General features: G+C 41.8%; 1 protein-coding gene across 1 annotated transcript in view; it reads left to right on the forward strand.

Annotated features, from left to right (window-relative positions):
* cdh23 (cadherin-related 23) overlaps positions 1–26,705 on the forward strand; it is a 1,051,763-nt gene that overhangs the window by 615,659 nt on the left and 409,399 nt on the right. Inside the window, exons 21-22 of the mRNA XM_073025359.1 lie at positions 5,024–5,131; positions 19,027–19,216. Coding sequence (XP_072881460.1) covers positions 5,024–5,131; positions 19,027–19,216 — 298 coding nt within the window. The remainder of the gene's footprint in view (positions 1–5,023; positions 5,132–19,026; positions 19,217–26,705) is intronic.

Below are 26,705 nucleotides of genomic sequence, written 5' to 3' on the forward strand. Positions count from 1 at the left end.
CGCCAGATATCAGAAGTGGCTGACATAACAAAAAATCCAACCAGTGGCTTGAACTTCTACTAAAAGTTTTTTTAGTTATATAAAGAATAAAAGGGAGGTGAGAGTTGATATTGGACCACTGGAAAATGATACTGCTGAGGTAGTAATGGGGGACAAGGAAATTGCAGGTAAACTTAATAAGTACTTTGCTTCAGTCTTTACTCTGGAAGACACTAGCTGTATGCCAGAGGTCTGTTGAGTGCCAGGGAGCAGGAGTGAGTGCTATTGCTATTAGAAAGGGAAAAGTGCTAGGCAAAGGTCTTAAGGTGGATAAGTCACTAAAGGTGGACTATATCCCAAAGTCCTGAGAGAGATTGCTGAAGAGATAACAGATGTATTGGTCATGATCTTTCAAGAATCACTTGATTCTGGCATGGTCCTGGAGGACTGGAAAATTGTAAATGTCACTGCACTCTTTAAGAAAAGACGAAGACAAAAGAGAGGAAATTAAAGGCCAGTTAGCCTAACCTCAGTGGTTGGGAAAGTGTTGGAATCCATTATTAAGGATGAGGTTTCAGGGTACTTGGAGACTAATGATAAATTAAGTCAAAGTCAGCAAGGCTTCTGCAAAGGGAAATCTTTCTTGACAAATCTGTTAGAATTCTTCGAGGAAGTAAGAAGCAGGGTGGACAAAGGAGAGGGATTGGATGTTATTTACTTAGATTTTCAGAAGGCATTTGATAAGGTGCTTAACAAGTTAAAATCCAATGGTTTACAGGAAATATACTGGCGTGAATAGAGGAATGGCTGACAGGCAGGAGGCAGCAAGTGGGAATAAAGGTGACCTTTTCTGGTTGGCTGCCAGTGACTAGTGGTGTTCCTCAGGGGTCACTATTGAGACTGCTATTTTTCACATTGTTTACCAGTTATTTAGATAGTGGAATTGAAGTTTTGTGGCAAACTTTGCGAATGATACAAAAATAGGTGAAAGTTTAGGTAGTGCTAAGGAAGCAGTGCGATTGCAGCCGGACTTAGACAAATTGGATGAATGGGCAAAAAAGTAGCAGGTGAAGTACAATATTGGGAAATGTATGATAATGCATTTTGGTAACAGGAACAATATTACAGACTATTATCTAAATAGGGGAAAAAATTCAAACATCACAGGAGCAAAGGGAATTAGGAATCCTCATGCAAGACTTCCAGGAGATTAACTCGCAAGTTGGGTCTGTGGTAAAGAAGGCAAATGCAATGTTGGCATTTATTTCAAAGGGAATAGAATATGAAAGCAAGGGGATAGTGCTGAAGCTTTATAAGACACTAGTAAGGCCCCCACTTGGAGTCTTGTCAACAGTTTTACACCCCTTATCTTGAAAGGATATATTGTCATTGGAGAGAGTCCAGAGGAAATTCATGAGGATGATTCCAGGAATGAAGGGGTAAGCAAATGAGAGTTTGGCAGCTTTGGGCCTGTATTCATTGGAATTTAGAAGAATGTGTGGGGATCTCAATGAAACCTACTGAATGTTGAAAGGACTAGATAGAGTGGATGTAAAGAGGAATTTTGGGGGGAGGTGATATCAGAACTAGACGGCGCCATAGCCTCAAAATTGTTGCTTTGTGTGTGTGTGTGTGTGTATAGGAAAATGTTTTACATCCTTTGCTTCAGACTGTCTAGGGTTGGATTAGTGCTCTGCATGGAATACAGTTCCTTCTTTCTGTACCTGGCCCACAGTCACCTAGTTATCTGATGTTGGTCAGGTGTTTGGTTTAAGTAAGGACACCATTGACAGGTCCAGGGTCCAATCTGGCCAGAAACATGAATCTCTAGAAAAATGCCCCCAGAGCAAAAATTCCATCTTATTCCGCCTGTACTCATGGCCAAGTGGAGTGATTAGAGTCACATAATCAGTCCATCACAGTTTTTAAAAAGGCATTGTCAATTATTCCCCTTAGTCATTCACTGTCCAAAGTCAACACTGCAAACCTTTTTCTCTATTTTATCTTTGCCTGTGATGATAAGGGTGTTGTCAGTCGTCCTCTGCTATAGACCAAAGGAAGTTAAATTACTCCCCACCCCAATCTGTGTTCCTTCAGTCTTCTGTCCAAAGCTTGCCAACAGTTTTCCTTCAGCTGTTGAGCAAGATGATTTTCCCATTCTCTGCTGTCAGATGAGGGCCAGGACTAAAAGTGAACTTGGGCATCACATAAGCAATTATGAGCTTGGATTTTATTCAGTCAGCCCTGTCGTTGGACTGGACCCCCCCTCCCCCCCACCCCCGGCCTTGCAAAGACTGAAGAAGGTTTTTGATGATTTAGGGGACAATGATTACAGTTATTTTGATGACATTGGGGCTCTTGGATAAAACTAAACAAAGAGTTGTTCTTTCCAGGAGGGAAGGTAAGGCTCTGGTCAAGGATGCACCAGAACTCCATCTAGGCGGTTACTGCCTCGTGCATTTTTGCAGCAACTTATCACTTGTCTTGGATACATCCACACATCTACAATTAATTACTTTGAACTGCTTTGTAGCTGTGTAAACCCATCCATTCCATATTACTGGAAAGCCAAGGGTGAGAGAGACTGAGAAAAATTAAATGCAGAGTTGCTTTATGAGGGAAAACTGTGCAGAGTGGTCCTGAACTCTGGAGATCTGAAGAATGAGCAGTGATCACATTTATGGGGATAATAAGGTAGATAATGTAAGACTGTTTTCTCGATTAAGGAGTGTAGACCTAAGGCACGGATAAGGACTGTGAGATCAATAATATCAGTATCTCCAAGGCTGACTTAGATTTTTAGAGGAACCAACAAATAAGGGAATCATGCAGGAAAATGAAACTTCTGACAAGCAGATGAACCATGATCTTTTCGAACAACAGAGGAAACTCCAGGGTAATATTGACTTCTAGTTCTTATGTTCATATCTACCAGGGCCCAGTGGACAGCTATTTCACCCCAGTTGACCTCAGATGTTGGAAATATGAAATTAAACAGAATGCAGGAAATACTCAGCAGTTCAGCCAGTGTCTATAGAGTGAGAGAAAGTCAATGGTCTTTCATTAGTATTTGAGAAAAATTAGAGAACAATATGTTTTTAAATTACAGAGGAGGAGGAGGAGGAGTGAAGAGTCACACATTCATGGACGTCTGCCCACTTGTAAGTGGTTGTCAAACTGAAGCCCCTTGGATTGGTACAAAAGATTCCATAAGATTGCCTCGGAAAGGAAGGGCACTATCTCAGTGGCCTGATAGCATTTATCCCTAGTAGTCTGCTTAAAGATGGATTGCTAAAGTAATCAGATAATAATTCTTCATTGCATGTGATGTGCCTTGGAATATTCTGAAAGGATATGTGATTTTTCTTATACAATTTAACTGTGTCACTCATAACACAAGGCGATGCAGCTGTCACTGTGGGCATGACACAGCTGGGAGATTAACCTGTCAGTTATATAGTCATAGGAATTCATGGCACAGAAGGAGGCATAAGAGGAAAGTACGCATCGCATCAAAAGAAAGTGTTGGTCGAGGAATGAATGTGGATCGACAAAGACTTGACTAGGATCTTATTTAAATAATGCAACACATTTTTAATAGTCAACACAGGAAACTGAGTGGATGATTTAATCCTCTGACTGACAATTCCTTCAGTGTAACATTGGGGGCGCCCAGCAGGACTGCATTCTGTCAACAGTCTCCACATAAAGTCCAGTGACAGGTTCAATGCCCGCTGGCACTCTGTTTAGTTACAGATTCACAATAAATCTAGAACACTCTGTCTGGGTGACTGATCTTCTGTGAGATCTGCTGGCGACAATATCACAACTTGTAGACCTGTTGCCTTTCAACTCCATGACCTTTGAAGTTCAAAGTAAATTTGTTATCAAAGAATATATACAGTATGTCACCATATGCTGCCCTGAAATTCATTTTCTCTTGGGCATTCACAGTGGATACCAAAAAAAACCAGAATGAAATCAATGAAAAACTGACAACCAATGCGCAAAAGAAAACAAGTCGTGCAAACACAAAAAAGGGTAGATAGATAGATAAATAAATAAATAATATTAAGAGCATGAGTCCTTGAAAGTGAATCCATAGATTTTGGAATCACTTCAGTGTTGAGGTGACTGAAGTTATCCATATTGTTTCAGGAGCCTAATAGTTGAAAGGTAATAACTGTTCCTGAATCTGGTGCTTTCTGTGTCAGATTTCCATGTTCTCCCTGTGATTGTACAGATTTTACCCAGATGCATTTTTCTCCAATGTCCCAGTACTGTGCAGGTTGATAGGTTAAATAATCACTGTAAATTTTACCTGGTGAAGGGGAATGGTTGAATCAGGGGGACTTCATGGGAATATGGAGAGAATGAAATGGGATTAATGTGAATGGATGCATAATGTTTGTCAAGAATGCCGTGAGCCAAAAGGCTTATTTCTCTGTTGTGTTACTCTGTGACTCTAAGCCCCATACAACCAAATGTGCTGTAAAACAAACAAGCAATTAATAGGAAGACCAATCCTTAGCTCATTTCACACAGCACACTCCAAAAACAGCAATACTGTAACCAAAAGGAAGAGTTTTGGATGACCCGAAATTTATGCTCAAGAAGGAATATTTGTCTAAAGAGAATAAACTGGTGCTAGGGGATGCCAAGGTTGAAATACTGTAGTTGGTTGTCCTGGAATATTGTCTACAACACAATATGAGGCCAAGATTGCAAACCATCTCAGTGAGTTGCCAAAGGGAGGGATGGAGCAGGTGGTTGGAGGCCAGCACCTCAGGAATATTGTAAATAATGGGCAAGAAAATGAAGTCTTTTTCTCTTTCTTCCAATCCATAAGCTCCTTTTACTCCTGTTCCTTTATTTGAGGCAACTTAAATCAAGTGGAACATATATTGGTTTGAAAGGGGCTCAGGTTCATAAATTCTACCCAAATAAGATTTCAGAAAAGAACAGTATAATTTATTCTAAAGGAATTGTCACTTTCTAGTAGCTAACACATGGAATATTTAAGGCATTTTCTGAATTGTTTCAGGTGAACATAACTCTGCTTGACATTAATGACAATCGCCCAGTTTGGAAGGATGAACCATACTTGGTAAATGTGGTTGAAATGTCACCAGCTGACACAGATGTCATCACTGTAAGTACCTTACTACTGCTACAAATGTCTAAATCTGTACACAACTACAATCACAGTTAATTTAAGACAAAAATGGTGGATAGGCTCAGCAGATGGAACAGTGTGAAGAGAAAAAGAGCTAATGATCTTTAATCTTCTCTCATTCTCACTCTTTCATACTTTTTCAATCTCTTGCTCTACCTCTATCATTCTATTGCTCTCTCTCACTCTTGTACTCTTGTCACTCTCACTCACTCTCTACAGATGCTTCCTCACCCGCTGAACATTTCCACCTTGTTCATTTTTTATTCCTGACACCCCACCAATTGTTTTCAGTGCAACCACAGATCTGTGTTGAAATTGTTTTGTTGTTGCTGCCTATGGTGTGCTATGTTAGCACCAGAATGTGTGATGACGCTTGCGGGCTGCCCCCAACACTTCCTTGGGTGTATTTGTCAATGCAAGGGTTGCATTTTAGTATATGTTTCAATGTGCATGTGATAAATAAATCTGAATCTGAGCTATTTCCCGTCAGAATCAAAGGCTTACTGCATGAAGTCTGTATGTCTCCGAACTTTGTTGTTGAGCTTAGATATCAGATTAGTAACCTGGCCATGATTCCAAATAATATAACTCTCCTTTGTGTAGGCTGAAATCACCACACAGTAAAGATGTTTTATTTATATTGTCAAATAAAATTTGACACTAAGCCAAAATAAAACAACAGATGATTGGAAGTTTGGTTAAAGACATAAATTAAAGGAAGAAGGGTTAGGAAGAGAATTCAAGCTAGGACGATAATCACAAGGGGAATTAAGAAAGTTGGAAGATGACAGAAATCCATGGGTTTTAGAAATGGTTAGAGAGAGAAGAGAAGGAGAGAGCTATTTAAAGGGATTTATAAACCATGGTGAGACTTCTAAATCAATGCAGTTCATTTAAAGCTCCTCAATTTTAGTCAACAAAATTTCTCCCATGGAAGTTGCAAGTATGGAAGTCCAGAGAAGTTTAATGGCCATTACAATTTTGTCAGGAACTCATTTTCAGCCAGGACGTGTGGTTTCAAACCTTGTCACTTCATCTTCCGCATTTAATCTGACCTAATACTGATCTGAAAAATGGGTAAGTGCAGCAATGCCTGTCGAGGTATCAGGATTATGAAACTTCTGCTTCTTCAGTTGGATATTACAAATGATTTAGCACTGTAATAACAGGGGAGCTGAAAAGGTTACCAGAATTCTAGGCATTATTTGTAACCAAGCATGATACAATGCATATTGTAGGAGACAAGACAAACTTCAACTTTTGCTGGAAGATCATCAACTCAGTGAAAAAGGCACTTTGGTTTGTCTGTAACGTGTTGATCTTGTAACATAACAAGATGTCCATAGGTGAATGCTACAATCTGGCATGTTCCTGGCTGCAGGAGTACACGCTGAGGGTTGCTGTGAAGCTCAATGTAGCCTCCGCAAGGGCTTTGTGGGGAAGTAGCACCAACTAAGGTTCTGTCACCACTGGATGCTCAGGACTGTAAAGGGATCCTGGAGTGTGTTTACAGAGATGAGACAGTAAGAAGGCAGGTGGTGACAGAACAGTTTATTGGAGGGAGATTGAAAATCTGATTGAAGTATACCACAACATCCTTGCGCTCAGTGTAAGTTAAACCAAAGAGGTTATTGTCAGCTGCAGGAGGAAGAAGCTGGAGTTCCACAAGCTAGTCCGTATCAGGGCATCAGAACTGGAGAGGTGCAGTAGCTTTAAATTCCTAGGTATTATCATATCAGAGGATCTGCCCTGGCACTAGCACAGAAGTGTCATCACGAAGAGGTACAACAGCGCCTCAACTTTTCTGGATGTTTGCGTAGATTCAACATGTCACCAAAAACACCAACCATCGTCTATTGATGCACAGGGGAGAGTATCCTGATAGGTTGCATCATGACCTGGTATGGAAACACCAATGTCCAGACATGGAAATGTCTACAGAAAGTGGTAGATGCAGCCCAGTCCATAACAGGCAAAGCCCTTCCCATCATTTGAACTCATTTAAACAGAGCATTGGCACAAGAAAGCAGCATCCATCATCAAGGACCCTCACCATCCAGGTCATGCTCTGTGCTTACTGATACAATCAGGCAGAAGCGTCAGAAGCCTTAGGTCCTACACTTCTAGGTTCAAGAAGAGGTATTACCCTACAACCATCAGAATGCTGAACCGGCATGGATAACTTCACACAACACAACTCAAACTGCAGTCTCAAAGTCTTTTTACAACAGTTCTCAGGTACAATTTGTCTCCTTTTGCACATCGGTTGTTTGTTTTTGTATACTTTTTCATGAATTCTATTGTATTTCTTTATTTTCCTGTAAATGCCTTCAAGAAACTGAACCTTAAGGTTGCATATGGCAACAACATATACAATGTCCACCTAAATGGGTACAGGAGGGGAACTTGGTGTTGCCTTCTGATGCTGTAGTCCATCCACTTCAAGGTTTGATGTTTTATGCATTCTGAGATGCTCTTCTGCACACCACTGTTGTAACACGTGGTTATTTGAATTAATGTTGCCTTCCTGTCAGCTTGAGCCAGAGTGGCCATTTTGCTTTCACTCTTATTAACAGAGAGTTTTCATCTACAGAGATGCTGTTCACTGGATGTTCTTATTTGTTTTTTTTTGCACCATTCTTTGTAAATTCCAGAGCCTGATGAGCTTGCAAACCCCAGGGGATCAGCAATTTTTGTGATACTAAAACCCACCCTGTCTGGCACCAATCATGATCAAAGTCACTTAGATCACATTTCTTCCCTATTCAAGATTCAAAGAGCATTTATTATCAAAGAATGTATAAATTACACAACCTTGAGGTTTATTTGCTTAACAGGCAGTCAGAAGCAAGGAACCAGAAAGAACCCAGCTAAAAATAATAAGAGCAGCCCCCAATGACCACAGAGAAAAAGAAAAAAAATAAAAACAAATCATCCAAATGATAGAAGAGAGCAACCAGAACAGCATTCTGAACCAAATTGAGTCCTTAGATCCAAATCCATAGAGCAGCTCGGAGTAGGCCCGAAGCCTTGACATTCAGTTCATCATATTACAAACACCCCACCCTGCAAAAACTCATTTCAGAGAGGTAGCACCACCAACCCCACTCCCCGCAACCTCATACTCCCCCCCCCCCCCCCCCAGTCGACCTCCAAGGGTGTATGTATACAGGACATTCGATTATGAAAGAACACAACAATTGAAATCTTCAAACTGTTTTAGGTCTTCTCTTCGTTTGGAACTTTTCTCAAAGTTGTAGTAGATGTCAATGAGCAGTTGACATGTATATATACTTATATTATCATGATGTCATTTTTTTATTCTGCTACAACTTTAAGCAAGTCTACAGGGAGTTTGGCCTCATCATGTAGGACATCAATAGAGTAGCTCCTTAACAGCTATCCAGCTAGTTTAAATAAAGTTAGCTATGCTAATGAATGAATGACACCTGTTAAACTCAGCTCAACATGTCTTTTACAGTCATTTAACCCACCATGGGCAAAAGAAAAGTCATTGTTGCAAACAGTGCAGCAAGCAACACTGTCATTATTTTTGACCCCTATTAGGCAGGGGTACACTTTAGTGTAGTCTGGGGTGAAGTACGTTTTATATTTTCTTTTTTTGGAACATTCTGCCATGGCGCTGCAGGACACTAAACTGAGCTGATGGACAATGAAAGAGAGAGAGAGGTCAACTCCAAAGCCCTCCCACAGAGAAAACTGATAGGTGTACTTAGCACAAAGAGAGACCAATCAGGATGCTCCCTCTGCCACTCTCTCGTTACATCTGTCGCTTGCACTCTCTCTTTCTCCCCTCCTCCCTCCCACTCTCACTCCTCCCTCCCGCTCTCCCTCCCCCTCCTCCCTCCCACTCTCCCTTCCCCTCCTCCCTCCCACTCTCACTCCTCCCTCCTGCTCTCCCTCTCCCTCTCAAAAAAATCGATTTCCAGGATATTGTATATAATTTGCGGGTGTCAAGGAGCCAATATCAATATGCGGGAGACTCCCGGAACTTCCGGGAGAGATGGGATGTCTGATATTAGCGGATCAAGTTGCTACAAAGTTTGTAGACATGAAGCACAACAGCTGGAGGCAGTCTCATAGTCTTTGCGTCGAGGACAGAGGAGCCCCTAGAATATCTGGGCTGACTTTTAAATTGTCCGAACCTTGTACTACGATCCAGGCCTTGCCATGTCAAATCGCTCTGGGCCTAAAACACACCACCCAGCGATTCACTTCAGACCTAGATTTCGCTGTCGGAGAAGCCATTCTCAACCTCATTCTGATGTTGTGGCCTGAACAACATCTGAACCTTTTGGTCATTTCTGCATGCTTCTATGCATTAAGTTCCTGCCACATGATTAGCTGACTAGATATTTGCATTAATGAGCAGCTGTACAGATGTACCTAATAAAGTGGCTGCTGAATGTATATGTACTTCATAAAAATTTATACTTAGGTTTTGCCTTTGAATTTGATTTTGTTTCTTTGCATTTATTGTGGCATCAAACTAATATGTGATGAAGGATCATGGTTGCTCTTCAAGCAATATACCCATTATCGGCAGAGGCAAAAATGCAAGAGAAGAGAGGTAATGCTGGAACCTCTTCCAACATCATTTGGGTTACAGCTAGAAATCTATATGGAGGTCTAGTCACTGTACTGGGAAATACGTGACAGGGTTAGAGTGCAGAGCAAGTTGATGAAGGAAGTGCCAGAGCTAAAGAATTATAACTATGAGAAGAGTCTCTCTAGGCTGAGATTTTTGTTGCATTGAAGGAAATGGGGGAGTTTCAAATGACGTATATAAAATAATGAGGTTAGATAGGTTGTAAGGAAGATTCTAATCCTTTAGAAGAGGGAGTAGTAAGTAGCAGTAAAATCAATTCAAGTTCAAAATTTATTATCAAAGTACATAGATGTCACCATATACACCCTGAGATTCATTTCCTTGTAAATACAAAGAAACAAAATATATAATTATTATAATTAATAAGCATAAGTATTGAGAAAATGAGAACATAAGATGAAGAGTCTTGCAAGGTCCGTAGGCTATGGACTGTTCAGTTGTGAAGCAAGTGAAGTTGAGTGATGTTATCCCCTCTCGTTCAAGAGCCTGATGGTTGAGGGGTAATAACTGTTCCTGAACCTGGTGGTATGGGTCCTGAGGCTCTTGTACCTCCTTCCTGATGGCAGCAGCAAGAAGAGCAGCTAATTGGTGGGAGTCTTTGATGAAGGGTGCTGCTTTCCTGCGGCAATGCTCCATGTAGATGTGCTCAATGGTGGGAGGGCTTTACCTGTGATGGACTGGACTGTACCCACTACTTTTTGTAGGCTTTTCTGTTCAAAGGCATTGGTGTTTCCATACAAGGCCATGATGCAACCAGTCATTGTACTCTCCATCACTCATCTATAGAAGTTTGTCAAAGTTTTAGATAATATTCCAAAAAGCCTCTCAGAAAGTAGAGGTGCCACCATGCTTTCTTTGTAATGGCATTTAGGTGCTGGACCCAGGACAAGTCCTCTGAAATTATAACACCAATGAATTTAAAGTTAATGACCCTCTCCACCTCTGATCACCCAATGAGAACCAGCTTATAGTCCTCAGCGTTCTTCCTCCTGCAGTCAATAATCAGCTTCTTGGTCTTGTTGACCTTGTGTGAGAGGTTGTTGTGGCACCACTCTACTAGATTTTTAATCTCCTTCCTATATGCTGATTTGTCGCTACCTTTGATTCAGCAAGTGGCATTATCAACAAACTTCAACGTGGCATTGGAGCTATGCTTAGCCTCACAGTCATAAGTATAAAGTGAGTAGAGCAGGGGGCTAAGCACACAGCCTTGTGGTGCACCCTGTGCTGATGGAGATTGTGGAGGAGATGTTGCTGCCAATCTGGACTGACTTCAGTCAGCTGGTGTGGAAATTGAGGGTCCAGTTACACACAGAAGTATCGAGTCCTAGGTCTTTGTTCTTATTGATTAGTTTTGAGGAATGAATTGAATGCCGAGCTTTAGTCAATGAAGAGCATCGTCATGTATGCATCTTCACAGTCCATATGTTCCAGGGTTGAGTGACAAGCCAATGAAATAGCATCTGCTATTGACCACTTGTAATGATAGGCAAATTAAATGGATCCAAATTGTTTCTCAGGCATAACTTGATATGTTTCCTCACCAACCTCTCAAAACACTTCATCACATATCAGTGAACACTCCAGCCAGTTGATCAGCCCAGGTCTTTAGTACTCAGCCAGGTATCCCACCAGGGCTGGATGCTTTCCATGGGCTCACCCTCCTGAGGGATGCTCTCATGATGGCCTCAGAGACTGAAATCTCAGGGTCATTGGGGGCAGTGGGAGTTTTTGTAAATGCCTCCATGTTTAATGGTCAAAGCAAGCATAGAAGGCATTGATCTCATCCGGGCACAAAAGCTTGTCACCAAAGTCACTTGGTTTCATTTTGTAGGAAGTGATAGCATTCAACCCCTGCCACAGCTGTGGAGCATCCTTCAGTGATTCAAGTTTGGTTGGAATTGCCACTGCCTGTGAGATGGCTTTCTGGAGATCGTACCTGCATCTCTTGTATTTTACTTGGCTGCCAGACGTGAGAGCCACGGATCTGGCCCTCAGCAGATTGCGGATCTCTTCGTCCATACAGGGCTTCTGGTTGGGGAAGACTCAAAAAATAAATGGTTTTGTGGGGACACACCCTGTCATGTTTTGTAACTCTGTAAACTAATAGAAAGAAAAACATGGGAGCCCAGGGATAAATGTGTCTATTTTGTTTTACTTTAGTGAGGCACACTCATTTAACATGGTGGTGTAATGGCATAGGCCATTCATGTACTTTTACGTATAACCTGTAATGAATTATGTAAGAAACAAAGTTTGCTTAATCAAACTATATTTACAATATTACTCAAATATTACTGAAATATTAAATACACAGCACACTTGTCTACAACTGTTTTTATGAAGTCCATGACAGCCATGGCATATTTTTTCAGATCCTCTGATGAGTCCTTGAACGTGGCCCAGTCCAGCCACTCAAATCAATCCCATAGCAGCTCCTCTGTCTCCTACAACCATCTGTTTGTTGTCCTTATCTCTGGAGTCTTGTTCTTTAGCCTGTGCCTGAATGCAGGTCGAAGGAGGACAACCAGATGGTCAGATCCCCAAAATGTGGTCTAGGGATAGAAGGGTAGGCATTCCTAATCGATCGTGGTATAACAGTGATTGGGTGTGTTTGGACCCCTTGTGCTGCAGGTGTCATGTTGATGATAATTGGGCAGAGATTTCTCCAAACAAACCTGATTAAAGTTCTTGACAATGATTTGAAAGGAGTCAGGATAGGCTGTTTCTTGTTTGTTTATTGCCCTACTCAATACTTGAGTGCTTTCTTAACATCGGCCTTTGGTGGTATATAAACTCAGTCAGGAGTCCAGACCATCCAGTGTATCAAGAAACCCTTGGGTCTCACCGATGTGTCCAGCACGTCTTGGGTGAGCCATATCTCCGTGAAGCACAGAATGCAGCAATCTCTCATTTCCCTCTGATACAGCAATCTTACCCTTAGGTCCTCAATCCTGTTCTCCAGTGACTATATATTTACTCACAAGATACTGGGTGGAGGATGTTTCACATCTCACCTTTTAAGTCTGGCTTGTGGTTCCCTCCCTTCTGGCTATAGTGATGTACCTTCATCCACTTCATGGTGCCATACTGGCATATTGATAAGTCCTTCAGAAGGTTGTGAACTTGCTAGTTCTTTACAATGGTTCAAAAATACATAAAAGGGAATTTACAGGCTGCAGATTGCAGTGAAGTTCAGAAGAATATTTAGAAGTTTTGTAAAATGTCATCGTGTTTCATCAGCGCCATCTTGTTTAATGTGCTTTTGTGATAACCAATAGAAGTGAGGAGTAAGATTTCCACCTGGTGATACAGAATTCACTGCCTGATGGGATGTTAAGGGCAAAAATCATCAGGTCTAATAAAGCTCGGAGAGAGTTTTGAAGAGTTGTAATGAGGGAGAGGGAGAGACACCCCGCTATCTTGATGTTGTACCCATTGGTCCTAGACTCTCTCATGATATGAAACATCTTCTCCATATCCACTCTATCTAGGCTTTTCAATACACAATAGGTTTCAATGAGGTCTGCTCTCTTTTATCTAAACTCCAACAAGAATAGGCAGCAGAGCCATCAAACACTCCTCGTACATTAACCCTTCCATTCCCAGAATCATTCTTGTGACCTCCTCTGGACCTTCTACATGCCAGCACATCTTTTGTCAGATATAGGGCCCAAAACTACTCACGATACTACAGGTGCAGTCTGACCAATGCCTTATAAAACCTCAGTACTATATCCTTGTTTTTATATTTTAGTCCTCTCGAATTGAATGATAACATCTCGTTTGCCTTCCTTACCACCAACTCAACCTGCAAGTTAACCTTTTGGGAATCCTGCACGAGGATGCTCAAGTCCCTATACACCTTGAATTTCAGAATTTTCTTCCAGTTTAGGGAATTTAGTTTCCACTTCTTAACAAACAATAATTAAAGCAGCAAATAGACCATTCACTCTAATACGTAACCGGTGGCTTCTTGTCCTGAATAGCAGCAGTCATTCATTTCATTCGCTGAAACAAAGCATGAGATTATTTTTGAGAGATTTTTGAGGCGAGGTAATTTATTACCGCATATTATGTACTTGAGTGGAACAGAGAGTTAACTTGCCTTTTCCATTGACAATGTTTATTGCACAATAGTTCATCAGACTTGATGCATGTTGCAAGACAGATGAGTAATAAATATGACTTGAGCATTAATGTGAATGTAGAGTAGGTTTAATATAGATGCTGTTCCTGGCTTCTTAGCATTTAAGTTATTGATTAGTTGTTGCCATCCTGAAATGATATACTTACAGCAAAATTGTCTATGTTGTATAGACCAATAATAATTGCACAATTAAATATCACGATGCATCTGTGATTATATTCATATTGGCATTTGCGGAATCTGCTCCATGAATCTTCACCTCCTCAAGCTGAAACAATTAAATAGAGAATTGGCAGAGCCTTGTGCATAAACCCAGAACAAAGTGAGTTGATAATTAAGGGAGAGTTAGAATTAGTTATGACAGCTAATTTTCTGGGCAATGTTTCTTGAAGAGAATCACACAGTGACTGAATTTGACAGGATTGTGGAATGATTTTGCTACGTTGTGGTTGCTTTATTCATGACGATGATAAGCAAGTTGTTAGATGGTTATTTTTTAAGCGCTTTGTCTGAAAGAAAGACATATTTATTTTCTTCCTTATCATGTCTCATAAACCTGTACACTAATTCTGTATTTTGAAGAGCAATTGTACACATATCAAATAACCAGTTTGTGATAAATATATAATACGATGAATTGCATTGCATCTATTTCTCTTTTGGTGGTGTTGCTTATAGTAAGAATTGCACAGTGGCACAGCTAGTAGAGCTGTGGCCTTTCAGCTCCAATAACCCAGGGTTAATACTGACCTATAACTTGCATGTTCTCCCTGTGATTGCATGGCTTTCCAGCTGCTCCAGTTTGCTCTTTCATCCCAAGGATAGGTCAGTTGGCCTGAGTTTGCTGAAGAGAATGTGGGCAGAATAAAGTGGGATTAATATAAGAATAGTTTAGCTTGGACTAGATGGGCTGAAGGGCCTGTTTCAGTGCTCTAGTTCACTTTGACTCTATGAATAGTGTTGTAAGGTAATGTATGCAGAAACATCTGCATAATTCATGACCACTGACATTGAATTGGAGTTCACTTTAAGAGGCTAGTCTGACGTGATGACGTAATGACGTGTAGTTTTTACCGAACTTTATGTTCTGTGTTTGGTTGACAATAAAAGTGATTTGTTACATTTTCCCTTAAACTTAAAATGCCCCTACCGCTTCGTTTATGAAAATCTACAGTGTAAATGGGTGCTTGATGGATAGCATGGACTCACTGGGGCTTGTTTCCAGGATGTTTGACTCTATGACTAAGACCATCGAACTAACCCAACAAGCGGTCGGACTCCTAACCAAGGAATGGCTTCTCTGACAACTAACTAGATTATAAGCTTTTGTCCTGGAGTTGGAATTGCACCTTCAGCATTCAGACTCAACTAAAACCTTTGTGTCGAGCCTTCAAAATAGGACTGTGCCAATGGAAAAAAAGGTGTAGGAGTGAGCTGTAGACCATCTCTGTCTGATAATGCTGATCTGATTGTGGTCTCCACCTTTATCCCCAATTGGCAACGAAAGAATCTGATTATCTCACCCTTGAATATATTCACTGACCCTGCCTCCAGATCTCGCTGAGAAAGATAATTCCAAAGATCCCGACAACCTCTGAGAGAACAAATTACTTTTCATCTCTTCAATAAATAGCCCCTTATGTTAAAATGTTGTACCCTGGTTCTAATGTCACCCATGAAGGAAAATTCTCTCTCAGCATCAACTTTCTCAATATTCCTTAAAACCTTCTATCTTTCAATAAGAATACCTCTCAATCTCTTAAACTCCTATGAGTATAGCCCCAAGCTACACAGAGATAAAACTTTTCGTCTTAAGAATTAACATTTCCTGAACTGCTTCTAATGCAAGCATGTCCCTCAGAAACCTAAACTCTATGCAGATGTGGTTGTACAAAGACTTGCCCCTTACATTCTGGATTGTGAGATCAACATTCCATTTGTCTTTCAAATTTCATATTATACCTGCATGCTAAGGGGCACCCAGCTTCCTCTGTATCTCTGTATTCCATAATGTTTCACCATTAAACAACATTCTAGTTTTGGCTTAAAGATTCTCTTAAAGATTTTGCCTTCAATTCTCTGCGCAGTCTCTGCCCTCCTCGTTTTCCCTGATTACCTTCTGTTGTACTGTACATACTTAAAGAATCTTAGTACTGTTACAATCCTGACCATTCAGCATCTTTGTCATCATGAGAGTCCGGTTGAAAGTAAAACTTTTATTGCTTTCTTTAAATTTCACTAAATATTGGCTGTCTAGCCAATATTTTTGAACTTTATCCACACTCATAAAAAGCCTGGTTCTTGTTTTTATTGACCTGTCAGTTGTCCTAATTTACAATTTTATTCCTTTCCTCTGCTTTGTCTGGTGTTCTTCAGTTATCCCTTCTATTTTTGTTCTGTCTCCCTTATTAAACCTAATTTTCAGCCTAATTTCTCTCTCCTCCCCAACCCCTCCCATCATCCACTATCTAGTCATGAACCCTCAGTGTCACTTTGCTTCTGAAGGAATGATTTTGAAGATTTTTAGAAGATTAACTTTATTTGTCACAGGTACATCAAAGCATACAGTGAAATGCATTGCCTCGCATGAGTGACCAGCACAGTCACAGATGTGCCGCAAGTGTCGTCATGCTACCATTGACACCATAGTGTGCCCACAACTTACTAACCCGAAATCACACGTCCTCGGAATGTGGGGGTAAAACGGAGCACCCAGAGCAAATCTACATGGTCACAGGAGGAACATACAAGCTCCTTTCAGACAGCAGCAGAAACTGAATTTCTAATCTTACAGTTGGTACTGTAAAGTGTTGCACTAAGCACTATGCGACTGTCGAACCCCATTTCAATTCCCTTTCCCCTTTATCTTTCCATATGTCTTCCATAATCTTTTTTAAGATATCTGTAAACTTCAATCATTAGCCCTGCGAAGTACCTTTACATTTAAGTCTCGCGTTCTTGCTAAAATTTAATCCTTCCTCTACTGGCCACTAAATCCTAAACACTGGAATTCCCAGGCTACATTTTTCCATCTGTCTCTCCTGTGAACAGCTCCTTAAAGCCCACCTCCTTGACCAACTCTTTGGAAAGTGGCCCTTATGTTACTCACTGTCAAATTCGATTTGTGAAACACATTTGGATGGTTTCCTGTGTTAAAAGGTATCCAATTTGTAACTCAGTTTCTACCTCTACTGATCAAAGGAATTACTAACAAGATCAAAGAATTATTCATTGATTTGAAGAAGTGGGTTGCAGTACACGCCCCTCACTGCATCAGAGGTTCTGGGTGGAGATGGTTGAAAACATCATGTTTTGAGGCGTAAATATCATCAACAATTGATTCTGCTCCAACTATGAGAATGCTATGGCCAAAACTGCACACCAGCACGTCTACATCCTCAGAAAGCTGTGGAAATCTGGCATAAACATAAGAGATATTGCAGATGCTGGAAATCCAGAGCAATACATACAAAATGCACAAGGAATTCATCAAGTCAGGGAGCATCTTTGGAGAGGAATAAACAGTTGATATTTTGGGCCAAGGCCTTTTATCAGGAAAATTGCCATGATATTCCTGATGACTCACCGTTTTTTTTTACAGATGCACTATGGAAAGCTTACTGAACAGATGCATCACAGCTTAGTACGGCAACTGCTTTGCCCAAGAGTGCAAGTAATTGCAGAGCATTGTGAACATGGCCCAGTCTATCACGCAAACCTCCTTCTTCTCCTTTGACTCCAACTAGACTTCCCACTGCCTCAGAGAAGCCAGCATAATCAAGAGCCTCTCCCAACCCAGTCATTCTCCCTTTTCACCTTTTCCTATTGAGCAGAAGAAACAAAATTTTAAGAATGCTTACCACCAAGATTGAAGACAGCTTCTTTCCTACTAATACCAGACACTTGAAAGTACTTCAATGAGCTCTTGATCTTTAATTTTACCTCATTATGGTCCTTGCATTTTAGTTATCTAGCTTTGCTGCACTTTCTCTGAAACTGGAGCTCAATGGTCTATATTCTGTTTTCCTTTTGTGCCTGTGTATGTAATGATCTGTTTGGATTGCATATAAACAAAAGCTTTTTAATGTTGACTTGCCCACAGAAAGCAAAGGGTGGGAGTAAATGGAGTGTATTTTCCTGGAGGTTGGTGACCAGTGGTGTCCCACAAGGTTCTGTTCTGGGACCCTTTTTCTTTGCTCTTTGTAAACGATTTGGATGGAAGGGTGGGTTAGTAAGTTTGCAGATCACATGAAGGTTGTGGAAGATTGTCTTCAGTTACAATGAGACATTGATAAGATGCAGAGCTGGGCTGAGGAGAGTTCAACCGGAAAGAGTATGAAATATTTCACTTTGGAAGTCAAACTTGAAGGCAGAATACAGGGTTAAGGGCAAGATTCTTAGCAGTGTGGAGAAACAGAGAGATACTGGGGTCCACATTCATAGATTCCTCAAAGCTGCTGGTTTAAAAGGCACATGGTGTGTTGACTTTCATTTGTCAGTAGCTTGAATCCAGAACCACGAGGTAATGTTACAGCTCTGCAAAACCCTGGTTAGATCATACTTGGAGTATTGTGTTCCGTTCTGGTCGCTTCATTATATGAAGGATGTAGAAGCTTTAGAGAGGATGCAGGAAAAATTTTCCAGTTTTCTGTCTGATTTAGAAAATACCTTAGGAGGAAAGATTGAGTGAGCTAGGGCTTTTTTCTTTGGAGCAAAGGAGGATAAGAATGTGATAGAGGTGTATAAGATAATAAGAGGCATTGATAGTGTGAACATCCAGGGCAGGAATTACTAACATGATTTTAAGGTGGTTGGAAGAACGTACTGGAGCGGTGTCACTGAGAGTGGTGGGTGTATGGAACATGCTTCCAGTGGTGATGGTAGAGGCATTTAAGAGACACTTAGATAGACATGTGGATGAAAAAGTAATGGAGAGCTTTGTAGAAAATAGTGGATTGATCTTCAAGCAGTTTAAAATTGGCACAACGTCATGGGCCAAAGCGACTGTTCTGTGCTGAACTGTTCTATGTTATACATATCTCGGTGCATGTGACAATAATGAACCCAATACCAATTATGTCCCTTCCACAGGTGTCAGCCTTTGACCCAGACCTGGCTGAGAATGGCTCTGTTGTGTATACTATCAACCCACCCAACCCATTCTATCGAATAAACAGAACCACAGGAAAGATACGGACTTCAGGAGCAGTATTGGACAGAGAGAATATGGATGCCAGTGATGCTGAAATGATGAGAAAAATTATTGTCTCTGTCACAGACCGTGAGTAATAGATGAGTTTGTTTAGCAGTTAAACCTCATATTGATCTTTGCTTTATGTGCTTTCCAATACTTACTTGAAGTATTTTGTGTCAAATTTGGTAACTGATCCTTTGGTATAAGTTTCCAGAAGTGGTCAAGAGGAATGGGTACATGATGCTTAAGCTGTGTATGGAACTTGTTGAAACTGAGTTTCACTAAATTAAATTTTTGCTTCCAGAATGTAGGAAAGAGATGGAAGCAAAGGATCGAGAGTCGATGACTAGGGGCATGATCTAGGAGATGTTCGGTGTGGTAAAAATAGGGGATACAGCCTTGAGAAAATGAAAGCAACACACACAAGATGCTGGAGTAACTTGGCAAGCCAGCAGCATCTATGGAAAAGAGTAAACAGTCGATATTTTGGGCCAAGACCCTTCATCTGGTCTGGAAAGGAAGGAGGAAGACTCTTTTCCATAGACGCTATCTGGCTTGTTGTGTTCCTCCAGTGTTTTGTCTGTGTTCCTTTGGATTTCCAGCATCTACAGGTTTTATTGTGTTTGTAAAAATGGAAGTCCTGCACCCAGCATTTTCAGAATCAGAATCAGATTTATTATCACCGGCATGTGATGTGAAATTTGGTAACTTAGCAGCAGCAGTTCAATGCCATACATAATCTAGAAGAGAGAAAAAAATTATTATTAATAATAAAAATAAATAAAATAAAATAATAATAATAAACAAGTAAATCAGTTATGTATATTGAATAGATTTTTTAAAAAAACATGCAAAAACAGAAATATGTATATTAAAAAAGAAAAGATTCAATGTCCATTTAGGAATCGGATGGCAGAGGGGAAGAAGCTGTTCCTAAATCGCTGAGTGTGTGCCAACAGGCTTCTGTATCTCCTGCCTTATGGTAACAGTGAGAAAAGGACATGCCCTGAGTGCTGGAGGTCCTTAATAATGGACACTGCCTTCCTGAGACACCGCTCCCTACAGATGTCCTAGGTACTTTGTAGGCCAGTACCCAAGATGGAGCTGACTAGATTTATAACCTTCTGAAGCTTCTTTCAGTCCTGTGCAGTAGCCTCTCCACACCAGACAGTGATGCAGCCTGTCAGTATGCTCTCCACAGTACAACTATAGAAGTTTTTGAGTGTATTTGTTGACATGCCAAATCACTTACATGCTATTACATGCCAATATGGGGCTATTAGCGAAATGCAGAACGCACACCCTGATGGACTGTTTATTGTCACCGGTGATTTCAACCACACGAACCTTAAGTCAGTGCTCCCAAAATTCCATCAGTATGTGGACTTTGCAACGAGGGGGGAGAACGTGTTGGACCTGGTTTACACAAACATCCCCAACGCGTACCAGGCAGAGCCTGCCCCCACCTCGGATACTCAGACCACATCTCTGTTATGCTAATCCCAGCATACAGACCGCTTGTCAGGTGTTCCAGACCAGTTCAGAAGCAGGTGAAAACCTGGCCAGCAGGAGCCATCTCTGCTCTTCAAGACTGCTTTGAGCACACTGACTGGCATATGTTCAGGGAGGCTGCAACCAATGGCGACTCTACCAACTTAGAGAAATACACGGTATCAATGACCAGCTACATCAGCAAGTGCATTGATGATGTTACTCTGTCCAAGACCATCACTATACGCGCTAACCAGAAGCCATGGATGACCGCGGAGGTGCGTGCGCTGCTGAGGGCCCATGACTCCGCCTTCAGAGCAGGCACAAGGCAGCCCTAACAACAGCGAGGGCTAAACTGTCCTGAGCCATCAGAGGGGCAAAGCGTGCTCACGCCCAGCGAATCCACAGCCACTTCCAGGACAGCGGCAACACGCGGTGCATGTGGAAGGGCATCCAGGACATCACCAATTACAGGACTACATCACCTGCCTGTGCCAGTGATGCTTCCCTCCCAGATGCGCTGAATAACTTCTATGCCCGTTTTGAGGCAGAAAATGACGTGGCGGCGAGGAAGTCCACCCCTCCTCCAAATGACCAGGTGCTGTGTCTCACCGTGGCCAATGTGAGAAGAACCCTGTGCAGGGTCAACCCACGGAAGGCTGCTGGACCAGATAACATTCCTGATAGAGTGCTCAGAGGGTGTGCAGACCAGCTAGCAGATGTTCTCACTGACATCTTCAACATCTCCCTGAGCGCTATCGTTCCAACGTGCTTCCAGGCCGCCATCATTGTCCCCGTGCCGAAGAAGTCTTCAGTGTTCCACCTCAATGACTACTGTCCCGTTGCACTCACATCCATCATCATGAAGTACTTCGAGAGGCTCGTCATGAGGCACATCAAGACCCTGCTGCCCCCCTCACTGGACCCCTACAGTTTGCATACCATCCCAACTGCTCAACAGATGATGCCATTGCCATCACCCTCCACCTGGCCCTAACCCAGCTGGACAACAAAAGACACGTACATTCGGATGCTGTTCATAGACTTTAGTTCAGCATTCAACACAATCATCCCTCAGAAACTGATTGGAAAGCTGAGCCTACTGGGCCTGAACACCTCCCTCTGCAACTGGATCCTAGACTTCCTGACTGGGAGACCTCAGTCAATCCGGATCAGGAGCAGCATCTCCAACGCCATCACACTGAGCACGGGAGCCCCCCAGGGCTGTGTGCTCTGTCCACTGCTGTTCACTCTGCTGACCCACAATTGTGCTGCAACAATACTAGCTGGAACCACATCATCAAGTTCGCTGATGACATGACTGTGGTGGGTCTCATCAGCAAGAACGATGAGTCAGCTTTCAGAGAGGAGGTGCAGCGGCTAATGGACTGGTGCAGAGCCAACAACCTGTCTCTTAATGTGAACAAAACAAAAGAGATGGTTGTTGACTTCAGGAGAGCACGGAATGACCACTCCCCACTGAACATTGACGGCTCCTCCGTAGAGATCGTTAAGAGCACCAAATTTCTTGGTGTTCACCTGGCGGAGAATCTCACCTGGTCCCTCAACACCAGCTCCATAGCAAAGAAAGCCCAGCAGCGTCTCTACTTTCTGCAAAGGCTGAAGAAAGTCCATCTCCCACCTCCCATCCCAATCACATTCTACAAGGGTTGTATTGAGAGCATCCTGAGCAGCTACATCACTGCCTGGTTCGGAAATTGCATCATCTCGGATCACAAGACACTGCAGCGGATAGTGAGGTCAGCTCAGAAAATCATCGGGATCTCTCTTCCCGCCATCACGGACATTTACACTACACGCTGCATCTGCAAAGGAAACAGCATTATGAAGGACTCCATGCACCCCTCATACAATCTCTTCTCCCTCCTGCCGTCTGGGAAAAGGCTCCAAAGCATTCGAGCTCTCACGACCAGACTATGTAGCAGTTTCTTCCCCCAAGCTATCAGACTCAATACCCAGAGCCTGGCCTGACACCTCGCCCTATTGTCCTGTTTATCATTTATTGTAATGCCTGCACTGTTTTGTGCACTTTACACAGTCCTGGGTAGGTCTGTAGTCTAGTGTAGTTGTTGTGTGTTTTTTTTCTCTGTTTTTTTTTACGTAGTTCAGTCTAGTTTTTGTACTGTGTCATGTAACACCATGGTCCTGAAAAACGTTGTCTCATTTTTACTATGTACTGTACTAGCAGTTATGGTCGAAATGACAATAAAAGTGACTTGACTTGACTCTTCAAACTCCTAATAAAGTTCAGCTGCTGTCTTGCCTTCATTATAATTACATTGATATGTTGGGACCAGGTTAGATCCTTAGAGATCTTAACACCCAGAAACTTAAAGCTGCTGACTCTCCCCACTTCTGATCCCTCTATGAGGATTGGTATGTATTCCTTCATCTTACCCTTACTGAAGTCCACACTCAGCTCTTTAATCTTACTGACATTGAGTGCCAGGTTATTGCTGCGGCGTCACTCTAGTTCGCATATCTCATTCCTGTAAGCCCTCTGGTCATCACCTAAGATTATACCAACGATGATTGTATTGTCAGCAAATTTATAGATGGTACTTGAGCTGTGCCTAGCCACACAGTCATGTGTATACAGAGAGTAGAGCAGTGGGCTAAGCACACCTCTGAGGTGCACCAGTGTTGATCGTCAGCGAGGAAAATATGTTATCACCAATCCACACAGATTCTGATCTGCCAGTTAGGAAGTCGAGGATCCAATTGCAGAGGGAAGTACAGAGGCCCAGGTTCTGCAACTTCTCAATCAGGATTGTGGGAAGGATGGTATTAAATGCTGAGCTATAGTCGAAGAACAGCATCCTGATGTAGGTGTTTGTCTAAAGCCGTGTGAAGAGCCATTGAGATTGCATTTGCCATTGACCTATTGTGCCGATGGGCAAATTGCAATGGGTCCATGTCCTTGCTGAAGCAAGAGTTCAGTCTAGTCATGACCAACTTCTCAAAGCATTTAATCACTGTCGATGTGAGTGCTACCAGGCGCTAGTCATTACAGCAGCCCATCAATATTCTTCTTAGGCACTGGTGTAATTTTTGTCTTTTTGAAGCAAGTGGGAACTTCTGCCTGTAGCAGTAAGAGGTTGAAAATGTCTTTGAATACTCCCGCTAGTTGGTTGGCACAGGTTTTCAGAGCCTTACCAGGTACTCCATCGGGGACCTTCTGCCTTGTGAGGGTTCACTCTCTTTAAAGACAGCCTAACATCAGCCTCTGAGACAGAGGTCACAGGGTCATCAGGTGCAGCAGGGATCTTCACAGCTGTGGTTGTGTTCTCCCTTTCAAAGTGGGCATAGAAGGCATTGAGTTCATTTTGTGGGTTTGCTGTGAGAAATCAATAGATGTGAAACTAAATGAAGTGCCCAAATTGAGGAACAACACACTGGTACAGTTCGTAGGACTGCTGCCTCAGTGCTTCAGTGAGGGTTCAATGCCGAGCCCAGGTGCTGTTTGTGTAGAGTTTGCATGTTCTCCCTGCAACCACCGAGCTTCCTCTGGGTGCTTTGGTTTCTTTGTCAAAGTCATGCAGGTTGGTAAGATTAACTAAAAATTGCCCTATTATGTTGGTGAGAGGTAGAACCTCAGACTGTAGAGAAAGCAAAATTAAAAATGTAATTAGGGGTTTGATCGTGGGCCAAAGGCTTTTTTTCATTCTGTATAACTGACTTCTGTGATGGGAGATGCAGTTTTGGGATATTACAATCATGGGGAAGTTGAGACTATGAAAGTACGGCAAGAGTGAGCGAACGTTGCAGGTTGAGTTTGATGGATGAATGTTGCATTTCAGTTTCTGTTTGCCACTCCCTCAAAGTGTTAACATGTTTTTGAAACTCACATGTTTGTATTGCAAATAATCTCAAGATTTGTGAAAATGCCAGTGCTGGGAAATTATACCCAGTCATGGAATCCTGGCACAATCCCAAACCAATGTGAACTTCTGGTCCTTGCTCCTTCTGGTACCCAAGAGAACTACAATGTTTGATGCTGATTGACTCTTACCTTGTCCTAAATTTTTTATTTCACAGGTTACTTTAAAATCTTGAATTTTTCTGTTTTATTTATTTTGCAATATAATTTCTCAAATACATCCATCGAAAAAGAGAAGCTTTGGGTGTCTTGGGGCTTTTGAGGAAGAGGAGAGTAGCGCTGGAGGATACTCAGTTCTTTCAGTGGTGGCTGCATTGTCAGAGAACTGTCAGTCTAGTGAAGGCTAACACCAAGAATCCCTGAGCTGGCTGAGACAGCCTATGACACTTGATGAAGAGCAAAGGAGTTCTTCCTAATGACTTGCCCAATATTTATTATTTATCCATTGATCTGCATCAATAAGAGAGAAATTATCTGGTCAGAATTACTTTGAACAGTGCAGCCTTGCGGTGTATAGATTGCAAGCAGATCGTTTGTGTAGCAGGGTTGCTTTGACAGTATGACATGGAAAGTGTTACAGAAGTTATGTCCATCTTTATTCATGTGTGATGGCTGTAATCAAAGGAGAGTCCTCATTTGTTTATCAATGTAGACTTCTTGTACTGAAACTGTAGAAGGGTCCACCTTGATCTAGTCAATACACACACCTCTTGAGGAGAGGGAAGTAGGTAGGGAGTGATATATTCAGAAAGGAAAGCATGCATGCAGTGCTACTGCACAAACTGATCTGTTTTCCTTTTTGCCTTTGCTCTGAAACTTTAGGTGCTATATTTGAGTACTGACACAGCTCATCAAGACCAACTCGTGTAGCACCAAGGAAAGAACAACTTTGTTTGTCACAGAGTTTCTCTCCTTGTTGGTCATACAGTTAGCATTAATTCCAAGTTTTACGGATGCAACTGCTGTGTGACTGATACCCCTCTAATGGAAGAACTCTTTATGTTACTAACTTGATTTGCAATTGTTTGGATTTCTCTCGCCTCCCTTGTTACAGTTAGTTCTGTAATTGGGCAAACACACTCCATGAGCCGTCATCCTTACATTGCAAATGTGCATCTCATTGTTTAAATATAGCAGAAGACTTCGACAGTCCTCAGCACAAATCTCACACAGTTTGTAACCTGATGTTTTGTAGGTCTTGCTTACTGACACTGTATGTATTAGCATTAATCACTCATGGCAGGCTATCAAGATCAGCAGAAACAAATTTTAATGAAAAAAAATTTGCCTTTATTTCATGACTTCAGCAACTCAGAAGTGGCATGAGGTTCTATCCTTGTAAAGGGAATCCAGTTGTAAAATATGCATGGTGTTCCGTCGTCTCAGTTGTTCACAGAATGAAGTCCATGTCTCCTCTTATACTCTAATGAAGGTTCTTAGAGCCATAGAACACTACAGCACAGAAACAGGCCATTTGGCCCATCTAGTCTTTGACAAACTATTAATCTGCCTATTCCCATCGAACTGCACCTGAATATACCTCTCCCATCCAAACTTCTCTTAAATGTTGAAGTTGAACCTGCATTCACCACTTCTGCTGGCAGCTTGTTCCACACTCTCACCACTCTGAGTGAAGAAGATCCCACTCATGTGCCCCATAAACATTTTCCCTCTTACCCATAACCTTTAGTTCCAAATTCATCCAACTTCAGTGGAAAAAGCCTGATCCTCCATCTTACAAACCCATTAACTTGGCTTTCCAGTTCACTAATTAAGTTCCTGCTTTTAAAGTATTGCAGAAATATTTTCCCAGTGTTCCTATTCATTTCATATCACTTTTGATTTTCTTAAGGCCAGATCCTAAATTTACTTGCTATACTTTTCATAACCATGTCTTCAGCAGCCAAGTCCCTGAGCTACAAAATTCCCACCTGAAACTTCCCAGCTTTTATCCTATTTGAGCAAGCTTTTGGAGTATGTCTTGGGTCTTGCCTGGAATGTTGATTGTTTATTCTTCTTCATAGCTGCTGCCTGGCCTGCTGAATTCCTCCGGCATTATGTGCGCATGTGTGGAAGCAAATAGCAAAGTTCACTGGAGGTGGCACCATGGCTCCTGTGTTAGAATATTGTGGGATCAAGTCCTACTTGAAGGATTGTCTAGGCATGTTGTCTAAGCTGTTGCTC

Source organism: Hemitrygon akajei, chromosome 21 (assembly GCF_048418815.1).
Source record: "Hemitrygon akajei chromosome 21, sHemAka1.3, whole genome shotgun sequence".
Classification (NCBI taxonomy): domain Eukaryota; kingdom Metazoa; phylum Chordata; class Chondrichthyes; order Myliobatiformes; family Dasyatidae; genus Hemitrygon; species Hemitrygon akajei.